At 41.0% G+C, this 13,523-nt stretch overlaps 1 protein-coding gene across 3 annotated transcripts in view; it reads left to right on the plus strand.

Annotated features, from left to right (window-relative positions):
* PCGF5 (polycomb group ring finger 5) overlaps window positions 1–13,523 on the plus strand; it is a 111,993-nt gene that overhangs the window by 51,437 nt on the left and 47,033 nt on the right. For 2 of the 3 annotated variants that reach the window (XM_084634662.1, XM_084634664.1), the window contains exons 1-3: window positions 4,907–5,032; window positions 5,615–5,915; window positions 11,545–11,641. In XM_084634662.1, the coding sequence (XP_084490788.1) occupies window positions 5,804–5,915; window positions 11,545–11,641 (209 nt within the window). In that variant the 5' untranslated portion in view covers window positions 4,907–5,032; window positions 5,615–5,803. Of the gene's footprint in view, window positions 1–4,906; window positions 5,033–5,614; window positions 5,916–11,544; window positions 11,642–13,523 lie in introns of those variants that run through there. The other variant, XM_084634663.1, reaches the window with a different exon arrangement.

Consider the following 13,523-nt stretch of genomic DNA (forward strand, 5'->3'; position numbering starts at 1 on the left):
TACATCATGTATGTCAGAGTACTGCAACAGTTTAATAGGGAATGCAACAAATTACCCTTCAACTTTAAAACTTTTTAGGATACAGTCTATATTTTCCACACAGTAGACTGCTTTCCACAGTAGTAATGGCGGTATCTAGCTAAAACCATAGTACGTTATAGGACACACTTTTGTTTCTACCATCTATGGAAAAAAGAGCAAGACAATCAGAAGCAAAATCAGGTGTTTAAAGAATATGAAAAAGTTTGGCAGCTTTAGTTTCCTCATTAGCATTCAAGGGATGTAGTTATCTCCTCTGTACTTGATGCCCTGTATATATGTAATATATTTAAAAGCACTAATATAATTTATTATTCTTGATTATGCTATTTTTCTTACAATGCAAAAATAATCACTTATTTGACACCAAAATATTAAATCCTGATCGATATTCCTTATAAAAAGGGTTTTAAAAGACTTGGCTTATGAATCATAGAGTCATAGATGTGTAGGACTGGAAGGGATCTTGAGAGGTCTTCTAGTCTAGTTCCCTGCAGTCAAGGCAGGACTAAGTATTATAGACCATCCCTGACAGGTGTTTGTCTAACCTGCTCTTAAAAACCTCCAATGATGAAGATTCCACAACTTCTATAGGCAGTTTATTCCAGCATTTAACTTCCCTGACAGTTAGGAAGTTTTTCCTAATGTCCAACCTAAACCTCCTCTGCAGCAATTTAAGCCCACTGCTTCTCATCCTGTCCTCAGATTAACAAGAACAATTTTTCTCTCTCCTCCTTGTTAACTACCTTTTATGTACTTGAAAACTGGTATCATGTCCCCCCTTAGTCTTTTCTTCTCCAGACTAAACAAACCCTGGTTTTTTTCAATCTTTCTTCATAGGCCATGTTTTCTAGACCTTTAACCATTTTTTGTTGTTTTCCTCTGGACTTTCTCCAATTTATCCACATCTTTCCTAAAATGTGGTGCCCAGAACTGGACACAATATTTCAGTTGATGCCTTATCAACACAGGATAGAGCAGAAGAATTACTTCTTGTGTCTTGCTTGTGACACTCCTGCTAATATATGCCAGAATGCTGTTTGCTTTTATTACAACAGTAATACACTACATATTTAGCTTGTGATCCACTATGATCCCCAGCTCCCTTTCTGCAGTACTCCTTCCTAGGCAGTAATTTTTCATTTTGTATGTGTGCAATTGATCCTTCCTAAGTGGAGTACTTTGCATTTGTCCTTATTGAATTTCATGAGTGTCTAAACCAGTCACTTCTGTATGGGTAGTTAGCAGAACTGCAGTTTGGCTCTAAAATATGGTATGAGCTAGACATCATTACAACAACATCATTCCACCTTTGTAGCTATGCTTTAATGGGATGTTGTGCATCAATTACTATTTGAAACTGAGTCTGGTGGAAGAACAAATATACTTAGAAATGTCCTTTTAACAAGCAATACTCCTGGGGGAATTCTGCACCACTGCACAATGCAGAATTTTGCAGAAATTAATGTTGTGTAGGCAGAATTTCCTTTCCCCCACAGAAACTGGTTGCAGTGCTGCTGGCCACCACTAGGGGCCACTGGATGCAGCAGAGCCCAGTTCGCACATAGAAGACACTGCCAAAGGAAGGGAGCTAGAGGGTTCCCAGCAGCTGCAGTTCCCAGCACGCCTTGAGGGAAGGAGACAGCCTGCAGGAAACTCCATGCAAGCCTCCATCAGGCTCTTTCTCCTTCTGGATCCCTGGGCTCTGAGGGGTAGGGGGCAAGTGTCTGGGCATGGCTGGGCTTTGGTGGGTAGAGGGTGTGAGTATCTGGGCAAGGAGGGGCATGGTTGGGCTCGGGGGGGCCTGCAGCTTGGCTGTGGGGGGAAGGGAGTGTGGGTGTCTGGGCTACGGGGGGTCCTGTGACTGGGCTCTGGGGGGAGGGAGGGGTTGTGGATGTCTGGCTCCCTGCTGGGCTCGGGGGGGGACAAAGGGGGCAGAGAAACAGGAACTGGGTTGTCATAGGCTTTCTTTAACTCTCTACTCCTGGGGGAATTTTTGTGTGTCTGTATTGTTACAGAGGTACTTGCTGATTTTGAAATAAATTGCCAAATTAATTCAAACGGGCATGATTATGCAATGTTATTTTGACAAAATTTGCAGAATTTTAAAATATTGTGTGCAGAATTTTTAATTCTTGGCGCAGAATTCCCACAGGAGTAAAGCAAGAGATTTTATAAACTGAGTAAGTTTTGAAGTCCACAAAATTAGGATCCAGACAGAATTTCTTTTAAAGCAACCCTCCCAGCCTCAACCATTTTGAAACGGCCAAGAGAATGTCAGCAGCTTATTTTACACCCAAAGGGGTTTCATATTGTACTCTGATGCTTATAGACTTTATTTCATGTTCAGTAGGGCCACCCAACTGATGATACTGAAAAAAAAAAATCAACTTCTGACAGTTGATAAAACTTAATCACAAATGGAAATATTCAATTTGCCAAATAAAAGATTGATTGATATGAAAACGGTATTACAGTTATTCTTCTAGGAATAAATTTGTTAAAGATCATTATGATTTTTAAAAGAGTAACAATTCAATGTTTTTTTTAAATACTCCATTCAGACATCCACACCCTTTCCAGCTTTCAATTTCAAATAGCTGAACTTCCCTGTATCTTAATAATTTTGGTTTTAATTATGTTTCAAAACTGTTACTTGACTTTAATTATATTGTAGTTTGTAAAAATTAATGATTTCCTCTTCCCTCCTCCCCCACATTTCCCTAATCTGAGTCAATGCCTGTCTGCTGTGTGTAAAGAAGGAACAGCTTTAGAAAATCGGGTCTTAAAATCGTCCTTTTTATATACCTCATGGTAAAAGTTGTTTAGATTATGGGAAGCAATGTTTTTTCATTAACTTGTAATGTTTTATCAATTGAAACTTTTGAAAGTACTTGGGAATTTATTTCACTGTTTCCTTATACTTCTTTTAAACAATTTTGTCATCTAACAAATATTTGCTTACAATGCATGTTTTCCTTCTTACAAGGTAATGTTTTCTAATCTTAGTAAAACTTGCCAGAGGGTCTAATATGACAAACAGTGGGAACAGTACAAGGCCAAAGCCACCAAAATGTAACTTTTGATAGATGATAGTTTGCCAGAAGCTGGGAATGGGTGACAGGGGATGGATAACTTGATGATTACCAGTTCTGTTCATTCCTTCTGAAACACCTGGCATTGGCCACTGTCAGAAGACAGGATACTGAGCTAGATGGACCTCTGGCCTGACCCAGTATGGCCGTTCTTATGTTCTTAATACATGCTGTTTTTGTTTTTTTACTACTAAGTTAAAATTGATTATAGTTCAGCAAACTTTCATTTATAGAGTAGTCTTTTTTTGTTGGAAAAGAACTTTTGGTGAATTAAAAAAAACCTCATACTTAAAAAAAAATTCCAATACTTTCATTGTACCATAACTTTAATTATAAGTAAGATTTCTTTTGAACAATACTTGACCTATCCTGCACTCAGACTGAAGTAATGGGACTCCATTTGGGTGTAACGGTTCCACGCATCCAGATTTGACGGCAGGATTGGGCCTTAGGAAAGCCTCCTACTGTTGCAGCATAGCTAAATATGGAAGATGAGACTGAACTGGGCCTACACAAAGCAAATGTTTCACAAGTAAAGTGGAAAGTCACAGGCTACAGGTGGTAGACATGGCACGACACAGTCACAGATTCTACAGCAAAATCACAGCATGGGAAGTACTTTGTTCTGTTTTTATCTTTAGCAAATTCCACCTAATTCGTGTCTTTGCCAACCATGCATCAGTTTTGTTTTTTTAAATATACACCAGCAGGTCCATCCCAACAACTTTGATAGCAACCCTGTATTTTAAATCAGGGAGCAAAACAGTAAATATCTGACAATGGGGAATGCTTTCATTCATGCTTAATTTTACATCCATGAGTAGTCCCATTAAAGGTAAGCGTGTATGTAATTATTTTCTGGACCTGAGCCTAATTTATTTCAGTATTTTACTGATAGTAACTGTGTTCTCTCCCTAAATGCCCAGCGCTATATAGAAAGGATAAAAGTTTTGAAAATTCATTTTAAGTTTCAGCTGTCCAAAAGTTTGATATGCCTTATAATAAGAACAAAATTCAATATTTAAAAAAACAAACACCTTGAGAGGTGTGATTCAAGTCCCTTTGGAGATATTTTTATTAAAACCATAACAGAAAGAGAAGTCACTGAGTACAGATCAGTGGGGCCCTGACTATCTTGTTCCAATTACTGCTCTCCTCACCTAATGCCACTCAACACAGGCTGCTCCCAGCTTCAGAGCCATCCAGCCTCTTCGCTACCCCTCCTCTCCCCAGCCATCTGCCCCCTCCATCCCCACATCTCCCAGCCGCCCCTCTTCTCCATCCACACCCGTCTGCCAGCCCCATTGCAACTTCCCAGCCATCTGCCCTCTCCAGCTCGGTTACCGCCCCTCCTCTCCCCAGCCATCTGCCCCCTCCAGCCCCACCTCTCCCAGCCCCCTCTCCTCTCCATCCACACCCGTCTGCCAGCCCCATTGCAACTTCCCAGCCATCTGCCCTCTCCAGCTCCGCTACTGCCCCTCCTCTCCCCAGCCATCTGCCCCCTTCATCCCCACGTCCCCTCCTCTCTCCAGCTGCCCTCTGCCTCACCTCCAAAACTACCCACTCTCCCCAACGGCTCCCCCGAGTCCCCAGCTGCCCGCTCCAGCAGCCGGTGCCTGGGGCTCTTGGGAGCGGCAGCCCCAGGGCCCGCGGGGGGACGCCGCGCCCTGCCCCGAGAGGCCGCCTGGGCTGTGGCGCAGGAGGGCTCGGCGTGGGAGCAGCGCCTGCGCGCCTGTCCCGCCTGCTCTCGCTCTGGCCCAGCGCTGGGACCGGCCGCGGCAGCCCGGCGGGAAGGAGGGCGGGCTTGAAGGGGCGGGAGGCGCACGCTGTTTCCCTTTCTCTTTCGCTGGGCAGCGCGGCTGGGGCTGCTGCCGGCCAGAGGCCGACGGGCGCCGCAGGTACTGCTCGGGGGGGCTGGGGCGGACACGGGGCAGGAGGCGCCGCAGGTGCATGGGGGGAGGGACAGGAGTTTTCCAAGAGGGAGGGAGCGCCACACTACAGCCCTGAGTCTGGGCCGTGGTGTCCCGGCCTGCCCAGCGCTCGGGGAGACTCCCCCCCTTTCCCCTCAGGCCGGGGGACGGGACCCGCGCGGGGAGAGCCGCCCTTCGCCGGGACCCACTGTGAGGCCTGTTTACGGGCTGTGCCTCTACGGAAGGAGGAGTTCGCCCTGTGTGTGGTTCAGTGGGACGTTCCCAGGCTCCTCCAGGGCTTACTGAAAATCTCCCAGGGTCCCGGCAGCTTAAGCGCAGCCCCTGCACCTGTCCCCCACCCACCTTCTCCCCCAGCCCTGAGTGTCACCTTGCCCTGGTCACTTTGCTAGCCTCACGGTAAGCTCATGGGGGGCGGAGGCACTGGCTTAATTCTTGTCAGCAAAAAGCACCTAGCACAGAGTCAGTGCTGCGGATTGCCCCATGCGAAGGACTGTGACACTTGTCTGTTGGGACATCATCATTATGCTTCTCCTTTCACATGCCTTGCAGGTATGAAAACGCCTAGTCCAGAAAAGGAGCAGGAGTTATGAATGATGTCCCTGTGAGAGGTCTGGAATGTCCATCAAATGCCTGGAGAGGTGCAGTTGCACAGAGCAGCTCCTGTGAACCACATCACCTCCAGCTGTCAAACTCACGCCTCTGGCCTAAAGCGTTCAGCCAGCATCGCTTGCCCCACGAATGGCTACCCAGAGGAAGCACTTGGTGAAAGATTTCAATCCTCATATCACCTGTTACATCTGTAAAGGATATCTTATCAAGCCAACCACAGTAACTGAATGTCTCCATACCTGTAAGTAGTACTTTGCAAGGTATCCATCCTTCACAAGTAATGCATCCTCCAGATATCACCACTCATTTTTTAAAAATTGTATAGCCTGAAAGATTATAAAGTGTTTCAGGATGTTCAGCTTGGATATACACTGTTATCACTGAAAAATCTCACTGTGGAGTACTTTGGGCCTTAGAGTTAATTGGGGAAGAGAGAAGTCAAATATTTCAGTGGGATTTATTATGGTTCTGGTAGTATACTCTATTTAAAATTACAGTATACTGTATCCAATGTACATTTCTAGTAACATAAGAACATGAACTATGGGGAGGGAAGGCTCTGAACTAAGCCAAGCTCTGCCAGTTGGTGAGAAATTTTCTGTCTGCACTGAAAATGAATGGCCAAGGCATCTGCACAAGACCCCCCACCTTTGAGTTTCTGCACATGGAACTGACTACAGCTTTACAATGTATAGCCACCAATGTGGGAACCATTCCCTTTGTGGCAAGTTGAGTTGCTACTGGTGACTATCCAAGAACAGAGACTACTTCTCCCTGAGAATTCTTTGGTTTGCAGAAGAGCACTCTGGGAGATATAGCATAGGAGGAATCTGTTGCAGTGAAGCATGTCCTGCTGATCTGTATGCCAAAAATACCTACATTCTTGTGAGGATGGAAGGCTTCCAAAACTTCTGGGGCTGTGGATTGTTTTCACTTCCCAGTTCTTTAACCCCAATCAGCCGTCAGAGTTCTTCAAGCCTAAATCATACAATTCTAGTAATTTAGGCTTGATGGATCACACAGGGTGCTTCCTTAATAATAAATGCTATTTGTGCAGCACAGAAGGGCTACTAATGGTGTTAGTGCTGTGGCTTCTTAGGGACTTGACTTATCATTTAGCTAGTAAAGCCACACCCAGATGATGAAGATGTTGATGAATGGCATCTCCTCAGCCTGGATTCTCTCTTCGTTTCTCTCCCTTTAGACCAGATGTATATTATTAGCTTTTCTTGGTAGAGAAGTTGTAGATGCGGCTGCTCTGCCACTCGTAATATTTAGGTATCTGGACAATGGTCTTAGTGCAGTGTCTGTCATAAGTAACAGCTAGGAATTTTAAACCATCCTGTGCCTTCTGAATGATAGAGACAGGGAGAACTCTCTGGGGTATCTTACACACAGAGTATAGTCCTTGCAGATCAGGCTCAAAGAGCAGTATCCTCATCAAGTGAGCGTGTAATGTCTACTCAGTGAAGTTCAGGAAGGAGGGAGTACTAGCTTTACTATGATTTAAGGATGCCATTCCACACAGAAAAATTACCTGGGCCAGAATTTTCATAACTGTTTGTTGTTGCGTATTAAATATTAATAATAATAAATATATATATATCAATCTGAGTGTCTTTGACATAAATTACAAAAACAAATCTCCCTGCTGAAACTACCAGCTCATCCTACAGCATCTCCTAACAGGACTGTACTCACATCAGAAGGCCTACAGAATTTCCCAACCCTCAACAAACAAAACTCAGTCCCTTTGGTGCCCTTTCCTCCTCTGAAGCCTAAGTAATTGTGTATGACTTGCAGTGTGTTCTGAAGGTCAGTAAACCCATCCAGTTTTGGAACAAGGTGAGTCCCTCAAAGAGGATACCCTACCACCAAGACCGCTCCATTTGTAAATAGAGGGAACTCCAATTTGAGTCTCTGCTCCTTGTAATTGTGACAGTAAGGTGGTCTCTTGAGCGTGTACTTAAATAGGCAGATAGGCACTTAATGGAGCGTGTAAGTGGAAGATAAGTGCCTAAGCAATTTTCAGAAGGGTGATAAAGTGCGTGCAAGTCTGCAGTAGATTTGGGGAATAGTTGATCCTTTAATGGAATTCTACATTGTAAGTGAGTGGCTGATTAACGGTCAACTTTATTTGTGCCCTTGAACAAGTGAAGTGTTTTTAAATTATAATTTTAAGCTTGCTAATTGTTCTAAAAATTAGGTTATTTTTAAAGTTACTATATAAAGAGGTAAAAGTTTAGTTTAATAAAGTAGCTGATCTACAGAGAAGCTTTTCTGTGTATCGCCTATCTTGTTACTTAGCTGTGGATAAGGGAGAGATGAGTCAGAGCTGGAGAACCACATGCTATGCAGATCCTCTGGTCCTTCCATATGCCCCTTCTTGCTCCAAAGGCGTGGAGGCTGGAGTAGCCTCTGAGAACTGACTCCAGTTTGTCTTTGAGTTTTAGGCCTGCACTCCCTTGATTTGGGCTGGATTCTGAGGGAGGTTTTGCCCTATAATGAGCACTTCTATTGAAAATTTCATCTTATATAAATAGAACAGTTATTCAGTGTAAAATGTAAAATATAAGCAAATCTCTTGTTCCAATATGAGACTTCTGCTTAGTTGCAATCAGTGCTTAGATACCTTTGTGATTATCACTGAAAATCTTAGAGAGGCTCTTTCCCTTGAGCTATTTTTGACATAAAGAAACTAGAATGGTATGTAAATACAATTGTTTGCAGTCTTGTTGTAGCTGTGTTGATCCCAGGATATTCGAAACACAAGGGGGGTGAGGTAATATCTTTTATTGGACCAATTTCTGTTGTGGAAAGAGAGAAACTTTCAAGCTTACGCAGAGCTGAAGAAGAGCTCGATGTAAGTTCAGAAGCTTGTCGCTTTTTCAAACAGAAGTTGATCCAATAAAAGATATTACCTCACCCACCTTGTCTTTGTAAATAAAGTATCAATCACGTTGTGTTCCTTCAGTGTTAATGTGGGTGCAGCAGCACTGACACGTATACATAACTGTTTGGCTCAGTACCAGGGTTTGAAAGTGGATCATCCGTATTAACAATTACCCTATATAAAGGGAAACTAGCGCACTGTATGGCATGATTTGTATGTTAGTGAATTAAAGGTATGTCACATTGGTGCTTTTAAGCTGTGGTAAGTCACCTAGAGTGAGTTGTGAAACTTGTATAATGGTTTGCCCTAAGTGTCATGGTGCAGCCAAAAATCAAGTATATCTGACGCTTCTCTCGCTTCACTGACATGCATGGCACATATCTCAAAATTCTGAAACCCATCTCACATTTTGTTTATTTTTTTCTCCATTGTATTGGCTGTCGCTTTGTGTTGTACTATAAAACAAGACAGTTAAAATTGTACCATATTTGTGTATCTCATACTGTAAGTGTAAAGGTTTTTAAAAGGTGTTAAATAAATATAGTTGTCACTTAAATTCCTGCTCCGAGATTTTTTCCCCCTACTCTAGAAATTTCAAGTGATAGACCCAGGACAATATGCGGAGTTTTCCATATTAGGAATAATAGAATAAGAACATGCCTGTGACAGATGAAAATATTGGTTGATGGGCCTACTCCTATAGAGGTATCAAAGACTGTACAAAGTTTTTGAGTGCTAGAATTCGCATTTTGAGTTCTAATTTACTGACAGATATGTAAAAGTCATATATAGCTACTGGTAAACAACTCCCTAATGACAGCACAGTTGTACATAATAAAGAGCACAAGTTATTCAATATTCATTTACAAATCAGTTTTTCCTTTTTCTGATCAAGTGTTTTGGGCTGGTAACATTCAATTTTGGTCAAACTATGCCCTTTTTTTCTTTAACCTTGGGTAATGGAGGGGGAGTTCTTATCTTAACATCTGTCCTTTTTGGAGGATGAGAAGATTTTTGCTTATTCTGAGTTGCATGCAGAGGTAATTATCAGTCACTTTTATAAAACTAAATTACGAAGAGCTTAATTGCAGATCTGTAAGAAGTCATTGCGACTACTTATCTGCTTAAAGTAAAACATGTCTTTAAGTGCTTTGCTGGATCAGGGCCTTAATGTTGTTAGGTAGATTTTATAGCTCTTTTATATTTGAAGTTTAGAGTATTGATAACTTATTGCATACTGTTTTCTAAGGTAATAGTTTGTAAATATATTCATATGACACTAAAAACGATAGTACTGAAGTATTCATGTTTAAGAGGTTTAGGTATAAAAAAAGTTCATATAAGAGCAAACAAGACTAGAATATCAAGTTTGTTCTTCTGTTCTTAAGCCCTTTGAAGAATTTTTGCTCTGTAAGATCGTTTTGTTTTGTGCATGTATTTTCATACAAATGAAAATCAAGTTCAGTATTTAGACAGTCAGAAATATTGAAGTATTTTATTGTTGATTGCTGTAATGAGATCTGTGTAGCGAGTCTCTGTGGTTACTGTTTGTTGCTATTCCATATTAATACTTAATACCATGCAACCCCAGATAATGAAAGTTCATTTGTGTCCTGAGGGTTGTACTGTGCCTCCTTGATGGCATCTGCTTTCTCCTTTGCACCCTGTGTGTCACAAGCCTGAAGTGCATCAGGTGTGCCCCTGTTGCTGGACTTGCCAGCAAGAGATCCTCCTCACTTCATTAGGATGATGGGGGACCTGCAGTGCAGCCTGGCTTCTAGATCCATCCATCCTTGGGAAGCCAGTCATCACTCTTTATAATTAGGAGGGCCAGCCAGTGGGCCGTAAAGTCGATGCCCCAGACTCAGGGAGACGTGAATGCAGACTTTAGAACTTCTTGTGCTGGCTTTCAAGATTATTAAAATGCTTGTTTTGTGAAGATTTCAGGAGTCCCTCAAAGATCCCCATATTATTAGGGTTCACTGTTTTTGTTTCAGAAGTGGTTTTAGTTCTTTGGAGAATTGTTGGAAGAAATTACAAAATAGTTTTTCAGTCCATTTATTAAAGTATTTGCAGTTCACCTTTCAATTCAGGTGAAAAATAATAAATAGAAGAGAGTTAATCTGCATCCAGAACATTTAAACAAATTAATAATATCAGACCTATTACTTCTTGCCAAATTATGTTCCATGTTTTGTCTTGATGATGCTAAAATCTGCACTTAATCATATTTGGAAGCAACCACAGTGCCATACTTTCTGATTAAAATCTATAGTAGTGTTTGGGTTAATATAAATTTGTAGGCTCTTATTTTGATGTTATTTATTCCTAATGCAATATCCATGCTCCTCTGATTATTCTGATTTTAAGATTCAAGTACTGAATGTTCACCAGTGCTTCTACCATCACTGTTGTTAAAGGTTATATATCTGGAGAGGAAAATAGCTCATTTCAACCCGCAGAACAATTTTTTATAATTTTCGTTTTACCCTTTTAGAAAATAGTAGATGTCAAGTTTTTCAGTCACCAACATTGCAAGGAATTCTGTATCGTAACTGATTGCAAACTTACCTTCATTTCAGATCCTCCAAAGTCATGGCTAGCTCCTGCTCTGCTGAGACTCCCCAGCATGCAGTTTCTCTGAATTGCTGTGCAATGTTGTGAGGAATATAAAACAATAAAAAAAAATTGCATACTTATGAACAATACTCTCCTAACCTGTATTCGCTCAATGTTATAATATCTCAGCAGGCCACAGCTAGTCTTAATTTTTGGGAACAAGAAACAGATAAGTTAATGGTGCATTGTAATCACTTGTGTTAAAGAATACCCCTCTTATCCCTGCTACCAGAAGCATTCAGCATTAGTCTGTTTTTTTTAATTGCAAGCCAAATGTGAGCAATAATATTTTCTTGATCTAAAAGTTGCACTGTAATAATGTATAATTTTATCTAATGCACAATTTTTTCTTTTACAGTTTGTAAGACATGTATTGTTCAGCACTTCGAAGACAGCAATGATTGCCCCAGGTGTGGCAATCAGGTGCATGAGACCAATCCATTAGAAATGTTAAGGTAAGACAACATTAAACAACATTTGATTAAATATAACGGTATAATAATATACCATAATTTTCTTCTTTTTTATTTTTAATTTATTCAAATGCTGCCTCCTATGTGTATGCTCTAGGCACCCTTTATATTACTTGAATATAAAACTAAATGAATACCCAGCATAACCCACCAGCAGCAAACTGGTCAACTAAAAAGTTTCAATTTCCCCTCCTTTAAATTACTCCCGGTCTTCAAATACATAGAAAGAAAGGTGACCATTGTAGTTTGATTAACCTCCATTTAGAATAACATCACTTAAAAGGAGAAAGCACTTTAAAAATACCTCTGACATCTACATTAAATATTATACGCTTATTTTGCAACTGGGAAAGGAGCAGTGGCACAAACTCTATATATTCCCTAGAAAGCTCTTCCAAAACTGCCAGTTCCCCTTCTAGGCCTCTTCTTTTAATATGATTTTTTAAAATTTGCTGTTACTATATTTTAATGGTCTGTCGTTTTGCCCATTGCTCTGTAGCCTAATGTTTATATTTAAATTTACTGTTGTTTCTAGTATGGCCTTTCACTATATTGTTCATTCATAATTCAAACATTCCAGAATGCACTTGTACAGTTGCTGGGTACCATTTCAAACCCGATCTCTAATAAGTCCCTTTTCCAGAATTGCCTCACCAAGAATTGCATACAGTAAGCTTACATATGTAGATGATTGCTTGATCTAGGCCTGTAAATTGATTGGCATTAAAATTTATATACCCGTACACCCGTCTGGATGCGAACATTCTTAAAGTCTAGCATTAAATATCCATAATATACTTTGATTTATTCAAGACATTAGGCAGAAGCTAGACAGAAATCCCCTCTTTAGCAGACAAGAGAACAGTAGACATGGTGTTTTCCATCCCTAAAGGAACCCAGTTTGATGCTATATGAAATAGAAACAACAGAATTAGCGAATTACTATGTCAGATTCCCAATGGCATGTTTCTTGATTTCTCTCTGTCATATTTATAAGTTGCCTATCGCCTTGATATCAACATAAGATTTCCTCAGAAGAATTCAAAGTTTCAAGAAAAACAGTTGTTTAACAGAGTTTTGAATTGTCATGATGTGAAAATATATTTCATGCAGTTAAAGGCATAAACCTCCAATACCTAAATTCTCTGTCCTATCTGCCTTGTTGAGCAGCTTTTCCTTGATCCAGTTTAGACTAACAAGGCTACCTCTAGAAAATGTTCACCCTTAAGTACATAACTAATTTCCCACAGTGCAAAGTACTTACTCTAGAGAGAAACAAATGTATATGAAATATGGAATCCCATAGGCTGAAAGGCCAAAACAGTTCACCGCTATAATCCTCATGGAGAGAATGGGATATCTATTACTTTTTTAAAACACATTTTATTTTTGCACCAGCCCTAGCGCTGTCCCCCATTTCCTGCGTCTTTCCTTCCTTTTCTGTCTCTGATAGTGTCACCAATATACTGGCAACTGCAGAAATTAACAGGAGCTACATACACTCCAGAACAGTTTTTCCAATGTCCCTCTGTGTCAGCCCAAGTACATAATGGAGTATAAGTTCTCCTACCAGCCGATGGAGTTGGAGAAAAGCAAAATTCTGGTGACAACACTCCTGTTATAGAGGGCTCTGGCTGTGTCTGTTTGTCTGCAGCCCATGATGATAGTTCTTTCCTTCTTAGCCTAGCCATCTTTTTCTGTATGTGTATACTTTTCTTTTCTCTCTCTTACCTCTCTGTCAGGATTAGATTGTTTAGTGAAGGGCGCTTTGAAATGACACTAGAAGAAATTGTTCCATTCTTCTCAGCACTGATAAAGCCTCAACTGGAGTACTGTGTCCAGTTCAGGGCACCACACTTTGAGA

The sequence above is a fragment of the Lepidochelys olivacea genome (assembly GCF_965140295.1).
Source record: "Lepidochelys olivacea isolate rLepOli2 genome assembly, chromosome: 7".
NCBI lineage: Eukaryota > Metazoa > Chordata > Testudines > Cheloniidae > Lepidochelys > Lepidochelys olivacea.